The sequence below is a fragment of the Oryzias latipes genome, chromosome 3 (genome assembly GCF_053564925.1).
Source record: "Oryzias latipes strain Hd-rR chromosome 3, Olatipes_Hd-rR_3.1".
Taxonomy (NCBI): domain Eukaryota; kingdom Metazoa; phylum Chordata; class Actinopteri; order Beloniformes; family Adrianichthyidae; genus Oryzias; species Oryzias latipes.
Window position 1 is genome coordinate 20,128,525 of NC_136239.1, and position 22,331 is coordinate 20,150,855.

General features: G+C 41.3%; 2 protein-coding genes across 3 annotated transcripts; both read right to left on the minus strand.

Annotated features, from left to right (window-relative positions):
* Window positions 1–40: 40 nt before the first annotated feature.
* Window positions 41–10,532, minus strand: gas6 (growth arrest-specific 6). The gene is made up of 15 exons (XM_023953391.2): window positions 10,043–10,532; window positions 9,664–9,824; window positions 8,112–8,136; window positions 7,940–8,002; window positions 6,024–6,146; window positions 5,193–5,312; window positions 4,831–4,953; window positions 4,173–4,294; window positions 3,886–4,004; window positions 3,477–3,666; window positions 3,236–3,400; window positions 2,973–3,141; window positions 2,650–2,789; window positions 2,374–2,575; window positions 41–1,694 (listed from the first exon to the last, which is right to left on the minus strand). The coding sequence occupies exons 1-15, from the start codon at window positions 10,110–10,112 to the stop codon at window positions 1,543–1,545; spliced, it is 1,944 nt and encodes a 647-aa protein (XP_023809159.1). The 5' UTR covers window positions 10,113–10,532; the 3' UTR covers window positions 41–1,542.
* A 2,030-nt stretch (window positions 10,533–12,562) lies between these two features.
* On the minus strand, window positions 12,563–21,256 carry pros1 (protein S). 2 transcript variants are annotated; one of them, XM_004067068.5, is made up of 14 exons: window positions 20,961–21,256; window positions 20,255–20,412; window positions 20,149–20,173; window positions 19,990–20,073; window positions 19,778–19,900; window positions 19,258–19,383; window positions 18,410–18,538; window positions 17,901–18,141; window positions 17,580–17,766; window positions 17,257–17,421; window positions 17,011–17,179; window positions 14,711–14,847; window positions 14,387–14,615; window positions 12,563–13,348 (listed from the first exon to the last, which is right to left on the minus strand). In XM_004067068.5, exons 1-14 carry the CDS (start codon window positions 21,037–21,039, stop codon window positions 13,164–13,166), a joined length of 2,037 nt encoding a protein of 678 aa, XP_004067116.1. In that variant the 5' UTR covers window positions 21,040–21,256; the 3' UTR covers window positions 12,563–13,163. The 2 variants fall into 2 exon arrangements, with proteins under 2 accessions (XP_004067116.1, XP_011488632.1); XM_011490330.4 differs by having other exon boundaries at window positions 14,711–14,850.
* Between the last annotated feature and the right edge of the window lie 1,075 nt (window positions 21,257–22,331).

Here is a 22,331-nt window from a genome sequence, read left to right on the forward strand (position 1 = left end):
AGTTAAACCAACACAAGGGGGAAAAAAAGCAGAGAAATCACACAATGAACAAAAAGCTTTTATTTTTTTAAATAGGAGTCTCACTGTTGAGGGAAGTCAGGGCGACTTCACTCAGCATTGAACACATACTGGCAGTTTAAAGTGAAAAATAAAAAGAGGAAAAAACATAATACAGTTCAAGATACAACACAGGATAAAAATAAAAACGATAAAAGATCAAGCTCTATACTCTGGCATCCATTCAAACAGAAAAGTAACGAAGGAGCCCTTTTGGCATTCTCCTCTGACATTCTTTTATTTTGTGGGTTGCTCAGCACCGATAGATAAAGACGGGCTCCTATAGACCTCCCGGCTATGGCTCCACCTGACTCTCCAGCACTTTTTACATCCGTCTGCCGTTACAGAAACTTGTGGTGTGGGTGGAAAGACGTTTTTAGTTCAACTTTGGATCGACTGTGCATGAAACCACAGGGAATGAAGGTAGTGCCTCCTTTCTGTTGTGTGTAAAGCATTGAACAGTCACGTTATTTACAGACTCAGCATTTCACAGCACACTCATGGTCGTTCTCAGTAGCTTGTTTGGTAATGCAGTGCTCTGGCCCCGCCCTGTGCTTCGGCGGCCCTTCCATCCTCTTCAGGTTGATCGGTGTGGCAGCTTTAACCGTCTCCATGACTCAAAGAGCGGACGGTGGGGTGGGGCTTTGGTGACGGAATTGTCTGATAATCCACAGGTGAAAATGCATCGCTCTCTGCAAGGAGGTTGGTTTCAGTTTCCGTCAACAAGACGTGCTTGATCTCCTACAGCACTGCACCCATGTGGAATTATTGACCTGTTTGGGGGGGTCTGGACGTGTTCGGGCTTGTAGTTGTTTTGTAGGCATGAGGTTGTTTTTCTTAAGGTTTCAGGCAGACATTGAGTGCTTTGCAGCAAATGGGGAAATCCAAGACAGTGGCTTCACACGCTGCAGTCCACTTATACCTACAACTGTGTGCAAGGTCCAACACCACAACTCAGTGTGGGGCTATGGGGAAGGAGTCAGCATTTTAAGGGCATTTAAGTCCACCGTTAGTCCAACTCTTGTGTTTTTTTTTTCATTTTTCTCAGCGTTAGCACTTCAGGCTTGGAATATAAATCTAATCCAAGCAACACAAATCCCAAACCTGCTCTTCACCTCTTTATTTAAGCATATCGGTGTGGAGCAAAGCACTCCTCCCCTCATGGCTTACAAGGCTGCAAAAGTTGGGCAGTTAATCAAGAAGTCCAGGTGTCTTACTGATGATGGCGATAAGCTGCTGTTTGTCTGATGTGCGCCGCAACACTGAGAAAACTGGAACAAAAACCCTGCAAATACCTAGAAGCAGCACTTTCATCACAGTGTGAGGGTAGTAAGTGATGGTGTGCCAGGGCTTTAGCTGCACTGTTTTACTTTTTAAGCTAAAATCCAAAAACCCCCTCCTTTGTCAGAGCGTTTAAAGTTTTCTATTTTTTTTTAAACCATCCTCAGTTGCCTGGACAACCTTCTGGAACACAGAGCAGGTTCGTCACTGGTCAGAGCCCAGCAGGGGGCAGGAGTGAGAGCGGATGTCATTGTGTTTGTGGATGGCCTGGTCCAGGTCCAGAGAGCGTCCATTCACACTGACCTCCATGCAGCCGCTGTAGGGCGCCGACACGACCGTGGACACCAGAGGCACATCTGGGGAGGAGACAGGAACAGGACACTGCTGTCACGCCAGACCTCACATTACAGTGTTCCATTGTTTATTGTGGGGGTTATGTTCTAAAAACAACCTGCAATAGGTGAAATCCAAAAGTAGGATTATAGATGTTTTAAGGCTGTAAAATGCCTCACTACACACTTTATACATTTGTCTCAGACAGACAAGAACACGAATGAAACCTGATTTGCTGTGGCGACCCCTGAAGGAATACACCTAAAGGTGAATAACAACATTACAGAAAGAGAAAGATCTGCTCGCAGTCTAGGATTTATGCAACTCTGGCAAGCCGAACGCATTCTGTACAGGAGACACGGTACGGATGAGATTGATTAACAATGATCTCAGGCCAATCAGGACGCAGATTACACACTGTTGAAAAAGCAAAACATGCAAAATTGCACAAAAAAAAAAAAAATCTGTGAATTGAGACTGCAAAAGGTGAAGCGAGATAAAGTAAAGGACATAGATATGTACTACGTTCTACTTGGGTAACTTCTTATAATAATAAAGGGCAATTTTTACTTTTACTTTTTATTTGAGTAGATTTTAAAACTGTACTCGTATTTCAACAAAAATTCAAATGATGAACTAAGCAGCCTTGTTTAACTGGTGTCTGGATTTGTACGAATGCCTTTGATGGAAAGAGCTGGTCACCTGGGATGCCTCCGATAAAAGTGCTGGAATGTGAGAAGAGGTTAGTGGGAACTTCCACGTCTTCAGTCCTTCCAGCTTCGCCATCAACCAGAAGTGAGGTCTGGTTGCCTGAGATGGTCACTTGGATGTCGTGACGTTGGCCGTCACACAGGAGCGCAGGGGAGCTGGCAACGATCACGTTCCCCACAGAAACCAGAACAAACTGCAGACAGGCAGAAGATGAAGATCAAGGTGTGCAGAGACGTTCTGAAGACGAGTCAGCGATGATGTACTCACATCTCGCCATTCATCGGTTAAAGGGTTATAGTCTGCCAGAGCAATAGACAGAGGCACTTTGTCCTGGTGAACAAGGGCAAACAGAACGCCGATACCAGAGAGTGGGAGCAGGGTCAGCTGAACTGTCAGGTTCTGGGACTCTAAAGTGAAGCAAATAGGAAATCAGACGGTCACAAAAAGTAACATGAAAGAGGATAATGTTAATGAGGTGAACAGAAAGTTAGGATTCAACCATCTGCCTCAGGAAAGAAAACTGACAAATTTCTACAGGTCCTCTGGAAGCTTTGATTATTCACCAACCCGCGAACACCACAAACACACACCATAGGTGATGTTGAAGAGAGCGAAGCCGGCTCCAGGGTAAAATGCTCCGGGAACCTCAGTGCTGAAACACTGCATGTTGTCGTTGGACTGGATGGTTTCCTGTATGGAAGTGTCTTCACCCGTCAGCCAGCGCCAATCTTTCATGCAACCATCAAGGCGTGGATTCAGCTACACAATTAAGGAACGGGTATGAAAGTTCAAATATGAGTAGCTGACATCCGCTTTGGTGCATCTCTGGGAAAAGAAGAAGCCAAACAAACACCTGATTGACGAGGCGATCCTCTTTGAAGGGGACTCCTCCAACGGTCAGGTTGAGCTCGTGCATGCCTTTCTTCAGCGTGAACAGATCCCCGTTAACCGCGATCTTCATCACGGCCTCCCGGTCAATCTTGATGACGAGGCTCCGCCCCTGCTCCTCCACTGAGATCTGCGACAAGCAGACCCCTGTCAGTTGATCTGCACGGACATGGCAGCTCGTGACAATCCTGAAGGCACGCTCTGACCTTCCTCCACTGCCCGTCATTGACAACGGGCCCGCTGCTGGTGACTCTGCTGACCGCGCCGTACTTCAGCTGCAGCTCCAGCCTCCCACGATGCATTGCTACCACAATCCAGGAGCTGTTCAGGTGACCGCCTGCAAAGAAGATCACCCCCTCTCGATCGAAGGTGCGGAAGTCAAACTCTGCTGAAAAGCTAATAAGAAAAGAGGGATATGCATGAAAGAAAAAAAAAGTCAAGTCAACTTTATTTATCAAGCACTTTTTAAAAACAGCAGAGGCTGACCAAAAAAGGATAAAAGAAGCAAATCAGAGAAAACTATGCAAAAAAGAAGAAAATGAAAGACAGTTTTACCATTTTTGTTGAGGATATGCAGAACTGACCCACATAAAAATATATATCCAACATTCTCACCCGGTATGAACCCTGCGACGAAAACGAAGGCGAACCACCGGCACGCCGCTGAACATGCGGCCCAAATAGAGAGAACGCGGGTTTCTCTTTGGGGACTGCATCATGCAGCGAGTTATATTCTGAAGAAGAAATAAAAAAACTGTAAGGCACTACTTCTTTACAATACAAAGACTCAATCTGATGATATATTATATGAAAGGATAACTAAAAACGACATCATCTCTTCTGAAAGAACATCCATTTCTGTACAGGACTTCTAGAGGTTAGCATGAAACACAACACCGTACCTTACAGCTGCTGAGGTCCTGTCCCAGCTTCAGGCCCAGACGACCGTCACAGAAGCAGCGGAAACTCCCTGGGGTGTTCAAACACTCCCCTGCACACACACTAGCCTCGCATTCATCCACATCTAATGAAAAAAATAAAATGAAAATGAAACATAACATCAGATTGGAGGAAAAACAGGAATTTGATTTTTCTTTCCAGTAAAAACGTCAAGGAATGCAAACAACTCTTGAGTCAAGTGGTCTCTGTTAGCGAGGTAGGTTCTTTCTATCCTTACATGGTCATAAAAGGATCGTCTGTCAGAGTTCTTAAGATAAAATGCTTTTTCGGGAGTTCCTCATGTTATATAAGCCAATCTATTCTGGTAAATGTGGAGAAATTGTGTAATGCATGCAAGCCTAAAGCGTTTCGGGAAAACTCAGTATTTAGCAATATTTTAGCATTAGGATTTGTTCAATTTTGACTTTAATCTGCGCAGATTAAAAGCCTTTCAAACCCCGACACATACACCACTTTTCTGGTTGAATGTAGTTTTGGTCTTACAGCTTGGATGAACATCAGCAGCCAAATGACCTGCTACCTACTTCTGCTGGAGCTGCACATTAGTGTGAGGTTGTTTTTTTTTTTGTCTCCTTCATTGTGTCAGACGGATGGACTCACCGACGCAGCTTTTGCTTTCGTTGTCGTACACGTAGCCAATGTCGCACGAGCAGTTAAAGCCGCCCTCTGTATTCTCACACCGTGCTGTTCCACACACGCCATTGTCCTGACACTCGTCCACATCTGAAACACACACAGACAGTTCTCTCTGAACTTATGTGCGGAAAACCCGACAGATACTGCAGTTTGAGTAATTACCCAGTAACAATCTTAATTAATTTAAAAAACAACATTAAATTACAGATTTTAAAGAGAGTAACTAATTTTGAAATATAAAGTTGAAAAACTCTCACCTCTAACTACAGCTAAATCTTTGATTTGACCACATTTGCAGCTGCAAGTGTTGGTGGTGTGGGGCTTACCGCGACACATGTGGCGTCCGTCCAGCCTGTAACCTTGGCGACAAGAGCAGCGGTAACTACCCACAGTGTTGTTGCAGTCATGGTCACAGCCTCCGTTTGCTGTGCTGCACTCATTAACATCTGCATACATGAAGACAGCTCTGTTAAAATAAATGGCATGAAAACAGCATCTCCGTGCTGCTCAGGGTTAAGCCTTCATTCACGCCAAAGTTTAGAGTTTGAGGATTATATGTAAAAGAAATCCCTCATCATGGACTAAACCTGGACTATAGTTCCCACATTTACGGCGTTATCTCCTTTAGTTGGAGTGAGGAGCTCATGTAGTGGAAGTGTGTGAGCCAGAATCAGGCTGAATAACTTCTTCTCACATAAAGGTGTCAAGGATTAATCAGTGTTGAAATGTTTCCCTGTCCCTCTCAGGGTTTGTAAAACATCTGTGTGTTGTCCAATTCGCATTTACTCTTCATCTTTGGTCCAGTTTCTATACAAACTTCTGCACAAACCTTTCACTTCCAAACACAAGATAGTGCTTTGATCTTTAAAGAGAAATTATTTCCTTTTTGGGGAAGCTGTTCTTCATGCAATTCTCACCTTAAACAATAAATCCCGGATCAATCAAAAATGGTTAAATGAGAAAAAGGCTACCAAACTTTAGCCCTAGAAGTCATATGACTCTTCATCCTTGAACATGAAACTGCTTTCAGGAGCGAGAACAGAAAGCTGACATTCAGGCAGATATTTCTGTGTGACACTGCAAAAAAATGTGTCAAATAAATCTGTTGTCAGTCAAGCTCTGGGACAAAACATCCATCTATGCAACATCGACCTTACCTTCCTCACAAGCTGCTCCTGTCCAGCCTGTAAAACAGTGACAGAGGAAGTCGCCCTTTTTGTCCTCGCAGCGCACCGTTCCTATGGCGCTACAGGGAGAAGGAGAGCACTGATCCGGAATATCTGACAGAGGAAACAGAAAAGGAGATGTGTTACTACCCTCAAGTAGAAGTAAAATACAAATAATTAACCATCACAATTGTAGGTATGTGCCTTTTTTTTAATAGTTGAAGGGCATCTATTCCGCCTTCCATATTTGCACTTCAGTATAAATAGCCTAAAGCTGGGATAGCTGTCCTTCAGTAGACACTCTCATCCCCTTCTTTCAACAGTACCACACTACAATCCAAGCTTTGCTTTTCCTTCCTTTTTAATTCATCTTCCATATTTTCCCCTCAGCCCCCACTTTTTCTTTAAGCTTGAGCCAGAGTGGAAATGTTTTCTCCCCTAACAGCTTCCTGTTTCTGGTCGTGAATGCGGAGCGAGTCTGGGCATGTCTGAAGGAGTTCAGAGAATGACAGAAAAAGTCAATCTTGAAAGAAAACGAAAGGAGCGAGATAAACAAAGATGTAAGAATGAAAGAGAAACGTGGAGCCATACAGCACAAGATCTACATGGAATATCGCAAACACACACTGAACGTGTGTAAAAGGTTATGAATTTAAAGCCTTCATTCCAGCAGCAGTGATAAAAGCCCAGGCAAAACCCTCAGAAGTTGGAGTTTAGAAAGCAGCATTCAGTGAAACCACACTAAATGTTCATTTTCAGTGTTGTAAAAAAATGTTCTTTGTCAAATATAACTCATAGATTTAAATTTCTTTATGGTTTTAGGGTTTAGAAACTGTAAAAACGGACAGAAGAATAATCTTTCAGTTATAGTGCAGTCCCCAAAACAATTCTAGATTTATATTTTTTCCACTTTCCTATTTTTGGAAACCCTTATCAACGCCTAATCTATATTTACAGTTACTGGTGTTTTACTTGTGATAAACCAAAAATGCAAGACCCTGTATAACCACAGCAAATGGAACAAGCTGACACTTTTAGGAAGAATGAGTCCAGACTCACAGAAATGAGAAATTAAACTAAAATAACAGCATTACAAATAAAACGGTTTTGAATTTCCTAGTTAAGATCTCAGAGGTTAGAAAATCTTAGTATAAAGAAGTTGTTTCCATCATAAAAAGAAAGTTAGTGCTATTATAGTTGTGTAACTTACAAGCAAGCAGATATATAAAACAAAAAAAAGTGAGATGAGGACACAGATTGTGTTTTTGTGATCAAATCTGCTGCATCTGCAAATCCTTCAAACAGAATTACTGGCAAACCAAACCACTGAGATGTATTCTGCACTGAGTCAGAGGATGGGCAGTGAGAATGGCAATGAGGAGGAGACGTTGCGTGCTGACAGTCCCAAAGCACCGGGATGCTGCAGCTGAGTCATGGAAACGTTATCAGAAAGCACTCGGCCAATGGCAGAGAAGCCGGGTTGGGCCAGGTCACTTGTATCCTGATGCAGCAGAAATCCAGCGCTCCACTCACATCAGACTTTTTCTTTTTTTTTTTTTCTTGACGTCACTCCTCCACTGAGCGAGCTCACGCAGAAGCCTGCTGCAGACTGCGAGTATGTGACGACTCGAGGGGTGTGCCACTCATTCACCAATGTGCAGCATCCCTGTAGCGGAGTGCTGCAGTGGTACTCATTCAAAGTTCCTCGTCCATAAAAAAAACGGCCGTGTTTGATGCAACACCAACTGACCTACATTTACAGAGGAAATGTATGCACATCCTTTCTCCTTTTTACATGAACCCAGTATAAGAATGGGAGCAATGCTGATGATGATGCTGCAGTGCAGCACTACTCCAACTAAGATGCTAGGAAGGAGTCAGGCATGCGAGAAGCATTAAAAACTTACTATGAACACACGTCACCAGATCCTGTTTTTTCTTTTCAGGATCACCATACTTCTGCAAACAGTCTGGACAAAAAAAACATTGCAAAAGCGTAAATATCAAAAATATTTGTCATTAATGAATCAGACTGCATTAAGTAGAAATGTTGAGGTTTTAGGCAGAGGGGAAACTCACCTAAATACTTGGGGTAGAAGTAGTCCTACATTAGGGAGAAATGACAAAAAAACAAGGAAAGGTTTTGAAGAAATAATGAATAAAATCAAAACAAGAGATAGTTGAAATAAAGATTAAACTTAAAAGCATGAGTTATCTGCTCTTCTCTCAATGCTGCAGGGAAATCCTGAGAAAACTACCTTCCTGCAGTGCAAATACACATTCAGGTCAGAGATTTTTACATACTCAACGATTAAAAAGATTCTCTTATATATTTTCTGTAGATGATACAAATGTAGCAATTTTAGATTGAAAACAGTATTTACCAAAAGACGAACTTAAACATGTTTAACCTGATTATTAATTATCTTAAAAATATTTGAATAAGAAGCCCTGGAAAGGTGTGAAGTGAGCAAAGAGATGGATTCTCCCTTCCCGTGTGCTTCTGCATAGTCATGATGCTGCAACACGCTGCACTTTTGTGAATAAATTATGCCGCTTACGAATGAGACTGCAGTTTTGTGACACGCTTTGCAAACTTTCAGCACACATTCGTTGTACTTTGCGTGTGTGTGTTGCTGATTCAAAGATCACCTGACCTCCCTTCTTCCTCTGAGACGAGCTCAGCGTCCCTCTAATCCCCCCTCAGTCCTTCAGCTTCAATGTCTTTCTGCTTCAACTAATCTTACAAAGAATCTCTGAGTCACCGGTCAACGATTTCCACCTTCAGTCCTCCTGAATTCACAACAAAATCCCCAAAAGGTTCATTGAAAGGCAAATGATCACCAGACTAACTCCTTGCACTTTTTCAATCCTTAATCTCAGATTTACACCTCAAGTAGTCAAACGACAAAAAACTAACATGACGTAAAAATCTTTAGTAACGCTTGCTAAAAAAAAACCATAACCATTATAGATTCCATCCTAATCTTTAGTTATTTAAATCTCTTGTTTTTCCAAAACAAAATTAATGTAAAAAAAACGCTTAGGGAACGTAATCTGCTGAAAAAATCCAAATCTGGATTCTATTCAAATGTCAAGTAGAAACAAAAGGGTGAAGGGAAAACACGCCTGTATTCCAACAACATACCATATAAATCTCACTTCATGCCGTCTCAGGGAAGAAGACAGATTCCAAACAGAGTTAAGGGTCTGTATGTTTGGAGATTTGTGTGCTGGAGTAAACCCTTCCAGGGAGGGGGGCAGAGGACATCCAGGTGTCCTTCCACATTTGGCAAAAACATAAGCCCAGCAGATTTCAGGGAAATTCAAAACACATGTGAGAGTGTTGTAGCGTGCTAAGCATTGAGGGGGTAGTTTTCATTTCATTCAAATATATATATTAGAAATCCTGCTGACTCACTGTCATAAAGAAACATAATAAATCAATATAAAATAATAAAGGAATAAATGCTTTATCAGCATTATTTTGAGTACTTTTGTGATCATAAATGTGGTTATTATCTGATTTAATGTAATTTAGGAAGGGGGCGTTTTGATGTCCCTCGTGACAGTGCGCGCGCTCGCAGTCCTGACAGATTGAAGAAACCCCTTTTTTTTTTCTCCTTCTCACCGTCTCCGGGTCGTTCTCAAACACTTCTCTGGCCTCCTCTTTGGTGCACTTCTCCTCCACACACTCCCTTTCCAAGTGTCCTTGCTTCGTCTCCTCGAACACTTGGTTCGCCCTCCTCTGTCTGTTCAGAAACTGGTTCGCCTCTTGGGGAGACACCAGAACTAGAAGGGAGCATAAAAAAAGTTTCACCTACACGAGTCCAGACGGAAGGTCAACCCCCTCTGAGGTGAAAACAGCGGATATTAGGTGGAAAAGATGGAATTACGGCTCCTAAAAGAGCATTTTTAGCCACTCGTCAGTGATTTAGACATTTATCATCGGCGTTAACTCCAATTTAACGCGAGCTAGTTAGCCACCTAGCATAAAAATGTTGACTTACTGCTGTGGGACCACCGGACAACCATCAGGGTTAGCAGTGCAGTCCGTGACAGAGTGCGTGACAGCCGCATTCTTACACCGCAGAGGTGGCGCAAAGCCCTGAAAACTTTCCTGCGTCCCGCTTCGGTCTCGGCGTCGGTGCGGAACACCGCCGGCGTTCAGGTGAAGCAGCCCCCACCCCCCCGCGACCGTTAGCAGTTGGCGTGAAGTTACTGCAGCGGAGCGTCACGAGCCAGGCGTCCCCCCTCCACACCACCTCTACTGCGAAAACGGAGCGCGCGAGACAGTTCTCTCCGAGCCCAGCAAGGCGCCTCACTCCGCTTCCATGACGGTCCTTTAATCCTCCGTGAAACAGACACGACTGCGCTGTTCAGCTGCTGCCTCCGAAAGTGGGAGTTGCTCTGAGGAGTGCACGCGCGAGTTTGGACGGATGCAGCTCACCTTGCCCCCCCCCCCCTTTCCTGGGTGGCTGACTCAGTGCGTGACCGCCCGGATCCTTCCCTTCCATCATTTATCACCCATTTTTTATTTATCTATCTAAAAACTTTTCTTAAGATGCAGAGTTACAGTGATAACAAAAGTACTTTTACTCAAGTAATAATTACTCGAGTGCCTGACAAATGAAGTCTAAAAAAACACTCTAAAAACACGGTCACAGTCTCAACTCAACCAAACGGTGCAGCATTTTGAAAACAAATGAAAACCATTGATCGTGTATTACTCCACCAAGACAAAAGCAGCAGAAGAAAACTTTTTTATATTTGATTTTGTTTTGGTTGTGATGTTCAAGACTCAAACTGGCACTCCATTAGCTAAAAGTGTGATATATATCCACACAAATAATTAGTACTTAATAAATTATTAATGTTTTAAACCTGTTCAACATTTTATCATGTCAACATCAGTAATATTACCTGATAGCAGCAGGTTGGCTAACACGCATGTGGCTCTTTGCCTCTTATAATATTTTCTATATAACCATATTTTCACGACCATAAGGCGCACTTAAATGTCTTAAATTTTCTCCAAAATGATTTGGTGGTGCGGCCCTAATGTGTTGTTGTGTTACTTCGGTAAAGAGGACGTAGGAGAGGACAGCATGAGAACAGTAAGGAGGGAAGTGAGGACGTGAAAGAAGACATTACCCAATATTGCAAAGGTGAAGGTATGTGCATGATGCAGAACAATATAGTTTTGGTAATCCTGAAAATGCCGCCTGCAAAGAGACACGATTATGAGGCAGAATTTGAAAAGTAAGCGGAGGAACATGGGTGCAGCTGTGAGAGAATTCAAGATGAATGAATCCATGGTTCGCAAGAAGTGGAGGAAGCTGGAAAACAAACTCCGACAAGACAAGAAGACGCAGCTAAGTTTCCGCGCAAACAAGGTGAGGTTGCCTGTGTTGGAAGATTGACTCGAGCGCAGCAACTGCCCGGCGAATTTCAATGAAAAGCTGTCCATGATCTTCCACTACTTTTACCGGGCGAGTTACGCCACAGTTTGTGAATGGATTGTAGATGCTTGGGCTGACATGTCTGCTTGCACTGTTGTCCGAGGTTTCGGAAATTTTAGAAAATGTCTTTAGATCCAAATTAATCTAAAAAAAAAAAAAACAACCTTCATCCTTCATTAAATAAAAAATCTCAAAAAATGGTGTAACTCCTTCATAAACATGACCCAACATTGTTTGACTGTATTTACTGTGTACTACATAAACTAGTTGAATTTCTAGTGTTTAACACTTTAAAGTAAAATTTTCTCTCTTTTTTGCATTTACCCTTTTTGTTCATTAATAATCAGCAGTCATAAACCTCCCACAGATATTTTTTTAAAACGTTTTAGTTTTCTTTCTGTTTCATTCTCCTGGAATCCATCATGTTCTGTTCTCTGCAGGTCACTGACAGTTTAAGCCCTTGTCTTGTCTGGTTTGGTATTCAAGTTATTAAGAGTAATATTAGACATAAAGGAGGCATTCTCAAGTTATTTGCTCTCTGCTTTGATGAGCAGACTAAGTAATGGACTAAAGGTTTTTCAGGAGAAAATACCAGAACAAGCTTGAGCAGGAACAGAAACTGTTGAAATCGGAACCAATCCGTTCAGTTTACAATTCAAAGCTTTTAATTAATTTTTTGTTTTATTTTAGAAAAATGTAGAATATTTCCATTTTGTTTGCAAGCTTAAATTAGACGTTAAAATGCCTCCTAAATGTGTAAATGATAAACTTTTGACAAAGTAAACAAATGTCTTTGGTGGACCAGCTTTCTCTTTAAATTTGTGTTGGTGAGCAGAAATTGATGACACATGCAGTGATTGGGAAATACTGAAAGAGATACCATTCCTATTTCTTTATCTTTAACTCCACTCACCAAACAAAACAACAATGTCTCAACTTTGGCAGGATATCAAAGGAGGTGAAATGTGGATCATAAATGCAATTAACTAGTGCAAGGACAACAATGGTTGTAACGGATGTCTTTCACACAAACCAGACAAAACGCAGCAGGAAAAAGAAATCCTGGAATCAATTTTGATGGAATTTTATTAAAACAACAGTTCAACACACAAAACATAGAACTAAGTTTAACTTAAATAATTACGACTGTTTTCTGTGAGATACAAATAGTGGTCACGGGAAATGACAACAGAAGCAGAACTGCAGTTCAGATTTCTGATGACCTACATTAGCCAGTGATGATATGACAATGCAACAGAACTGGATCGAGCCTGCCGTCTCAGCATTCTCCTCCTAGGTTTTACTCCCAAGGCCACAGTAAAAATAAGTCATCCCCAGTTATAAAAAGATTTCAGATAACTGTGTGACCCAGCTGCAAGGACAAGGACCAGGTGTCATCAGAGAATGGCCAAAAGCAACCACTTGTTTATTTTTTTACAAATACAAATCACATGTTGCTCAACACACATATGTTGGTGCTGTACAGCTCAGATTCTCTCCAACAAACAGGTCTGTTTGTTGTCCAGGTTTCAAACTGCTTTTATTTTGAAGGTACACATCCAAGGCAGTGATGCTGTTTATGTGAAAAGTAAAGACAAAAATATTAGAACACGTCTACCCTAATGACCGATTGCTCGCCGCCTTTGAATTCTTTTACTGTTTAAGGTCCCTATCTGTGCAGGTGTGATACAATAGGGTGAGGCTCCGAGGCGGAGACAGGAGGGCAGGAGTGGGATTTGATGCTGTTATGTTTCCTGTGAGCCTCGTCAAAGTCCAGCCACTGGTCGTTGATTGTGATTTCCATGCAGCCGTAGTAAAAAGCAGACACAGGGGTGGCTATTAATGGGATGTTACCTATGGCAAAACGGAAGAAAGATATTCAGTTAGAATAACGTAGGGAAGACAGTCATATTTATTTTTTAAAAATGCAAGTAAATACAGCAATAATTTATTGTTTTTTGTGTAAAGTTTTTTGTTTAATTTCCATTATAAAAAGAGCGCAAGCAAGGGACTAAGAAAAGTTCTGATCTATTCAGAAAGCATAAATTAGCTTCAGCTGTGCTAAAAAAAACAAATTCCATTTGGGTTTGTCTATTAAATGTAAAGCAGGGACCACAACACCTTTTACCCTCCATTATCTAAATTTAATTCATCCTGGGAGGGGTAACATTTATTGCTGCAGCTTATCTTATGTCTCAGTCACAACTCCCCTCACAACTGCACTTACAGGATATGAGGTGTCTGCAGGGCAAAAAAATGGGCAAATCTGTACGGGGCAAACAGGTAGATCGTACCAAATTTTAAAGTTGTGGGTGAAAATGACAGCACCAATCATATGTCATTGGTGCATGCAACTTAACACTATAATTACAAATACTTCACGAAACACATACGACAATGGTTTATTCCATTTCCACGATGTCCCTTAAGTTGGCCACATGAGCCTCAAGGGAACTGCAGACACACCTGCACTTCTCTTGGGATGTCCATGATTCTCTACTGGCCCGGAGAACCAAAAACCTGCAGCACCCGTGGCGACCCGTGGTGGTCAACCCCCGTATGGGTGCCTGTGACTAAGGGTTAAGATAGCAAAGCGCAAAGGTGGGGTACACCCTTGACAGGTCACCACGTGGGTAAATAACCCTAAACACTTTGTCACTTTTCAGTCATCAATCAACCTATTAAACACGTTTTTAAAAGAAAACCAGACTGTGGGACCCCGAACCCACACATGCAAATGTCCCCGCGCAAAAAGCCAAGGCGGATTTTAACCAGGGCTTTCTTGCTGTGAGGCAACATAGGCACCGTGCATTCCATGGAGTATACACATACATTATGCACTCCAGATATCTGTCCAGACAAAGAAATGCTTAAAATTCTGCTTTCTCTAACCTGGTATCCCTCCAATGTATGTGCCAACAGGATTCTGCATGGTGATGTTGAGGACTTCCAGTTTCTTCTCGAGGACATCAGACTTGATGTAGCTCACAGTGGAAGAACTGGCTGAGAGTTGGATTTCAGAGGGAGTCACATTGAGCTGAATCCCAAGCCGTTCAGGGTAGCACAGCATCAATGAGTCCAGTGTTGCCACGGAAACACCTTCCAAGAACACTTGTAAATTCTAAAGGTTGGAGATAAAAAAAAAATAATAATAATAAGAAAAAATATCTAGAGAAACAAATATTTGAAAAGTTAAAAATGTGTCAATCAGCCCACCGCATCTCCTTCTCCTTTCTCTACCACTGCAACTGACAGGGGGACTGTGTTGTTGTAGACAAGCGCAAAGAGGACGCCTGTACTTTTAGATGGACGTATCCGCATCTCTACATTCACATTCCACTTTCCAGATTTACCTGCTTAAACACAGTGAAACACATGCACACAGCATTTGTCAAGAAGGAAATAAAGCTCATCCACACTCACCTGTCCTATAGAAAAAAACTCAAAATGTTTTCTTTTATTGCAAATACATAACCCATTCAGTACAAACTTGTTTATATGAAGCAATTTTGTTATCCTATCAAACCCCTCATTGATGATTACATATTGATCTGACATCTAACCACATATGATCACAGCTTTGCATCATCTGATGGAAATTCACAGCATGAAACCAAGCATAGATGATACAAATGTGGAATTCAAACGGCTCTCAGGACACATTAGTGGTTTCCACTGTAATGACAGCCGAATTGGACAAATCCAATCATATAGAGGTCCATTGATTGGGGACATGGATCTGAAACCTGATAAAATGATGGATGCCAAAGGAAGGTTTTACGTTTTCATATATTAGAGGAATGTTTATGGTAAATAACTGAGGTTAGACTAACATGGAAAAGGAACCTGGAAAGCAATAGAAACATCTATTGAAAGTAAAGCTTTCTTCATGCATTTAGAAAATTAAATTGATTTTTTTGCCATCTCTAAACCTGATTGATCAGTTAGTTTTAAAATCCATTTGAAGACATCAAGGAAAACTTTCTGATTAAAAACTCTTTAGATTGTCCGAAATACCTTCTTAAAGCAACTCCCTCTTGAGAAAAACAAAAAAGTATGCAAAAATGAGGTTGAGCTTTAACTCAGACAGAAGTAAGAAGGTGTTCATCTTTAAGATGTTGTGGTGATTTTTGCATTTCTCTCTCTTTAACACTACTATAGAGCAAAAAATAGATTACCTTGCATAAGTCATTGAAAATTAAGGCAAAACATAAAGAAAAATAACACATTTAACAAAAGTTGCTGTATGACTCCAAAAATAATGACTGTAGTTTGTCTTTCTGGATTTATGCTAATATTTTCAGGAATGCTTTAAAATGAATTTGTTCTAAGCCTCGCTGTGAGAGGCCACTAAATCATCCTGGATGCTAATGTCCCAAAATGAACGTGGACAAAGGTCCAAAGGTCCAAAAACAAAACCAAGCTAAATTCAAAGTCCGAGAATGAGTGTCAGAGCAGAGATTTTAATTCTGTCAAAAATCAAGGAGAGGGCTGGGCAACCCTGGTCCTCATTAGCCTGTTTTCTAGTCCTCCCTGACCAGCTTGTTGCTGATTGACTGAACACACCCGATTTAGGTTGCCAGCATTAAGCAGTCCAGGGAGAGCTGGAAACCAGGCAGGGTTCAGGTTCTTGAGGACCAGGGTTGGCCAGCCCTGATCTAGGAGTTCAAGGTTCATTTTCCAAGATTGAAAAACAACTAACTCAAATGTGATCCAACAATTTGTTATGAAAGAATGGGATGTGGTCATGTATGTGAAAAATGGACTGAGTGACCCCCCCCCCTGCATTACAAATTGGAAGTACCTGCTGGTTATGAGAAGCTAGAATCCCATAGACTTCTACTGAGAAATAAACAGCTGTTATTCATCCCTTCTATTTGTCAGAATAACCATTATTGCTCTACTACCTGTTTTTAACATGTTCTTTGCTGAACCTATTTTTTTTCCACGAAATGTTTTTTCTGTAGTGCAAGTTAAGTGCAAGTTATTCAAGTTATGAACTACGCAATCAGATGCCTCAGTAAAATATGTCGTCTCACGTCTAACGTTTGAAACATTTCACAGATTCTCTTGAGCGTGCTATTAGGTAGTAGGGGTGTGGACTTCCAACAAGCTCACTCCTAATTGGCCAGTGAGGTTGCCATAGAAATGTTGACTCAGACCGTCTCAGCTCATTCGCTGCTTACTGACATTTTGTGGAAAAAATGTAAACTAAAGTGGAGTTCAAGTTTTGTTGGAGGCAGAAGTAATGTCACTCATCTTCTATGGGTGATGTCACACTATTCTGTCCAGTTCTCAAATACAATCAATGGATGTGATCCTAAAAAGGGCATGCATTCTAATTTTGGCCGGAACTGTAGGTTACAACAGACAGAACCTGGAATGAAGCTGGTCTTTGTGCCAAACAAAGACACCGACTTCAAACCTATATGGAATCCGGTCAGTCTTTGACATTTAGTATGGAGCCCTTCAATTTTCCTACAGGAATTTAACAAGTTATGACTTAACTTACTCACTGTAGTCTATGTCAAAGTGGGCAAGTCCTTCTCCAGAGAAGAAAGATCCTCGTTCCACATGCACAAAGCAGTGTTTACTCTGCTTCCCCTGGATGATCTCCTTAACTCCAGACGGCCCCTGTTTCATAAAGTTCCAGCCACGTATACAGCCATCTAGTCGAGGATTGATCTGACATAGAGGGTGCAATAGTTGACCTTTTCAGTTCCAAGTCAGTTTCTTTATTCATTTTGAGTCGATCATCTTACCGGCTTGATGACATTGTTTGTGCGGTTTGGCAGACCGGCTATGTAGACTTTGGTCTCCAGCTTCCCGTTGACTGAAGTAAAGAGACTCTCTGGACTGTTGATGCTCATCACAGCTTCATTGCTGATCTTCACACTGATGCTGTTCTCCAGCTCATCGACAGAGATCTGTGTGTTAAGAAGTCAACCACATTGTAACTCCTAACAACGTTTGCTTCAAACCAAACACAGTCAAGCCTAGAAGAACAGGACATTCCATCTGTTCTACTTATTAAAGAAGAAAATGAGCTGAAGATGCAGTACCCTAGACTGAAAAACCATCTTACCACATGCCACTCCCCATCATTTATGAATTTGCCTCCACTGGTAACCTTGAAAGCATGGTGGTTTTTGAACTGTACTTCAATGCGGCCTCCTCTTAGCCCTAACATGAACCATGAATGATTGGAAGACTCCGCATACAGAATAACTCCCTCTGGGTCAAACGTCCGGAAGTCAAACTCGGCTGCAAACCTAGAAGGGGAGAGCAGACAGGAAGAAGATCTTAGTTTTAGACCAGCTTGTGTGTCCTCATGTGGAATGCGAAAAAACAAAAACCAATCCCTATGCACACAGTGAAAAAGTAGAGAACTACATTGCAATCCTACTTTGTGTTTTCAGGTAGGCGGAAATGAAGCAAGATGACGGGACGACCCGCAAACAGCTCCCCCAGGTAAAGCATCTCAGGATGTTTGTAGTCGTTCAGGTCCACGCAGATGGGAATTGTCTCGCAGTATCGGTCATCCACCGCCAGGCGCAATCCTGCGCGACCATCGCAGATGCACGTGTAGCTGCCTACTGTGTTCACACATGTCCCATCACACAAAACGCGCTCACACTCATTCACATCTGCAGCAGACAAGAAAACAAAGGGTCAAGAATTCACAATTAACTTTCACTTGTGTTAAGATGATGCAGATTACATTTGGAAATAAGGAGCCCACTGATCACATTACAAGATTTACATGTCTCTCAGCAGAAGCAAGCTGGACTGATTTTGTCATGCAAAGAGCTTGTTAATGGGTCTGCAGGGTTTCAAGGGTGCAGAAGTCGTTCAATGGATTGTATGGATGCATCCTTGTTTCAGGTGTGTTTGGGGGATTTGGTAGAGCCTCACCATCGCAGGACTTTGAGGTGAAGTTATACTTAAACCCCGGCGGACATTGACACTCGTACATGCCAGGCGTGTTGACGCATTTGGCTGGCTCTTCACAGATACTTCGATACAACAAACATTCGTTGATGTCTGAAACACAAGGGACACAATGTATGTACAAACGGGCCTCTGTTAGGACTGCAAATATGAAGCTATTTTGTGGAAAAAGGCACATCAGACATAAGTAAACAGTTTACGAAGACCTGTAGTATCAGAACAGATTCAAACCAGAAAAACAATTAAATTGAATGCAAAAAATACAAGTAGATGCACTTATAGCTTCATTTAAATACCAAATACCTAAAATCTGTGATAACTCAAGCCTTGAAATATGAAAAAATGACAAATGACTAGCATCTTCCTCAAACTAACAGAGTGCATGTTTTTGAAGACTTTGTACTGAACTCTAAAAGACAAACAAAGATCTACCCACACAAAGTAGGACGCACGAGAATACAGACACGGATCCAACAGACAAACAGCTACAAATGATAGAAATTAACTTTTAATGAAAAAAAAAAGAGAAATTGTCAACTTTCTGTTGTCATACGAGTAATCTCAGGTCAAATTTTAGGTTTGCTGGAGGTCAGCAGCTGAGGGGACAGAGGCTGTGTTTTGGAGCGTGCAGTGATCGGAGTATGTTTTCTCAGCTGTGGAGCAAAACTGAATCATCCGGACAGAAATATCTGTCACGAGTCTTTGAAACGCAGTTTCAAAGGTCTTCAGTTTTGCTCCACAGCTGAGAAAATTAAGTTATCTGAGCCCTCAATGAGGGACTGAATTTATTACACCACTCCATGCCATCTTACCCACACAGTTGATTTTATCATTCAGGAAGTAGCCTTCATCGCACATGCAGTAGAAACTTCCGGGGATGTTGTTGCATTTGTGTTTGCATCCAGCTGGAAAATCTGGATCGGAACATTCGTCAATGTCTGCAAAGTCAACGCAAAAGCAGGTCAGGCACTCCTGCCAGGATATCATATACAGAAGAGGATTAGGGCCTTGGAGAGAAAAAAGAACATAAAGGGCAAAAATAATTCTAACTTTTTAATTTTAATTTTAAATCCTAATTTTTTCTCAAAAAGTTTAAATTCTGAAGAAAATTGGAATTCTGTGATTAAAGTAAAAATTCTAAAACTTAATTCAGAATTCTTAGATTAAAGTTATATTTCTGAGATTAAATTCAGAATTGTGAAATTAAAGTTACAATTGTGAGAAAAAATTCAGAATTCTTTTTGGCCCTTTTTTTTTTCCTCTATTGCACGAATCCCTTTCCATACATATAGAATCTCATTTTGACAACATTAAAAAGGCAACACAATTTACCATATTCACAGAGCCGCCCCTTCCAGCCCGGTTTACACACGCATGTGAAGGAAGCCTGGCCGTCAACACAGCCCTCTGAACCCTCCTTGTAGCATGGAAACGGGGTGCACTGGTTACTGATTTCTGGTTAGAAACAGGAAATTAAACGGGTTGAAGAGGAAGCATCACATCAGCAAACCAGCATGATTTTTGGTTCAGATTCTGCCCCTCACCCTTAACACAGGTGCGAAGGTTTGATGGGATGTCTGACCCCGAGTTCCCATTGCTGATGCCAACTCGGTGGGAACCCAGACACACTAGAAGATAAGGTCCAGTTTGATGAGTTTATGGAGAAGATACATCATCAAATCTGGTAGAACTTGCCAACATACCAACATATTTGGGGTAGAAGTATTCCTAAAAGAAAGAACAGCAGACTATAATCAATCCTCTGGAGCACTGATTCAGCTTGAAGGTTTTTGTAAACTAGGTTTTCACCGTCTCAGGCTGGTTCTCAAAGATCTCCCTGGCCTCCTCCTTGTTGCATAGCTCCTCTATGCACTCCCTTTCCAAGTTGCCCGCCTTGGTCTCCTCAAACCCAGAGTTGGCCCTCCTGTGCCTCCTTAGGAACTGCGAGGCTGTGTTTTGGCTCAGGACTGGGATGCACATGCAGATACTTTCTTACTTCACATTACTGTTGTGCAAACTTTTTTTGAAAACAATTTGAAATGTGAAGACTCGTCTCGATGGTATGGAGTTATTGTGCATTTGTAAAACATTTAGTGTGCATTTGTGAAACACAATCTGTGTGTTTGTGAAACACAGGGTGTGTATTTCCGAATTTATTTTTCACGTTTGCATAAAATGACATTTGTGAATCGGAGCGTGTGCATTTGTAAAACCGGTTGTGTGCATTTCTGATTATTGAGACTGAATTAACTCCATACGATGGTGGTGCTTTCATGCCACCAGCCTAATTGCTCTCAGATGAATTGGCCTGAACAGAGCTCATTGCGAAACCGTTATTTCCCAGAAGTTAACCCCCGGTTTGTTACTAAAGCACCTCATCTTGCTTTGATTCACGCCGTAACAAGGCGGCCAAATCCTCCCAAGTGACCTCATTTGAGACCTGATAGGGCCTTAATCATTTCATCCAACTGTGACAGCTGTTTTCGCAAACTTTTAGAATCCCAAACATACTTACATCGATGAGCATCGGCGAACGTCACAAGCAACACGAAAAATGCCAAAGCTCTACCCAGAATCCTACGTGGTACGGGCATTGCTGAGCCGTTCCTAATTTATATCTGCTGGAAGACTGGCTGAGTCTAGGTCCGATGTAGGAAAAACCAAAACAAACTTTTCTGTTTTTTTCCCCCGAAACTGTTTTCGCAGGAGGGGAAGAACCGGGACTGAAGGCGGCTAGAGAGCGCTGCTGACACACTCTTCTGGCTTTTGTTTACTCAGCGAGGCTGAACTCATGCAGAAAATGGGTTTATCAAATACAATACAGCACAGGAGGACCATGGAAAATCTACATGCCCCATTCGTTAAAAATGAATTGCTGCAGAAATCACTGTTATAAGACATTTAGAAGTCAACTTAGCTAAAAGTATTGAAATGGAAATGATAAAACTCAAAATGTGGTTTGACTACAATAAACTATCTTTGAATCTAACAAAAACAAAGTTTATGGTGTTTGGTAATAAAGAAAAAACAAGTGATTTTGTCCATTGACTACATAAACATAGAACAGGTGTCTGAATTTAAATTTTTGGGGGTTATGTTTGATGACAAATTAACATGGAAATCTCACATATTTAATGTAAAAAATAAAGTAGCCAAGAGCCTTTTTGTTTTGAACAAATCCAAATTTATTTACCCTGTCATTTTATGCACATGTTGCGTTGCTCTTTAGTTTTACCTTATTTTACATATTGTATTGAAGAGTGGGGAAATACTTATGAAACTAATATAATGCTCTTAATTCTATTACAAAAGAGAGCTATTCGAATTATTCACAAAGCTAAATTTAGAGATCACACAAATGAACTTTTCATTAAGTCAGGTTTATTAAAACTTAAAGATGTAATCAAATTGCAGACCTTATTAGTTATGTTTAAAGCCAGAAACATAGATTTACCTGAAGACTTAGAAAAGCTTTTTATTTTGACCACAGGAGATGAAAATCATAGGAGAAAATTTGATCTCAAACAACAGATTGCTCGAACAACACTAAAGCAAAAGTGTTTGTCTATGGCAGGGGTAAAAATGTGGAACTCCCAGGAGAATCAGTTAAAAAGTTGTCAAAATATTATTCAATTTAAACGGATTTATAAAGCAAAACAAATTAGTTTGTACAAACTTGATTGTTGAATGGAATGTTTGGAATGTATCTGCTAAATGAATGGAAAGTAATTACTGTGTTCATTTGAACTGTATATGGTAAAATCTGAGCACAGGTGATGGTGTGAGTAATGTAAATATGATGCAATGTTTAAAAGGGAGCAGACAATTATACGAATTGTATTCTTCAATTCTGCTCCAATCTAATCATAAAAATGTTCAATATTGT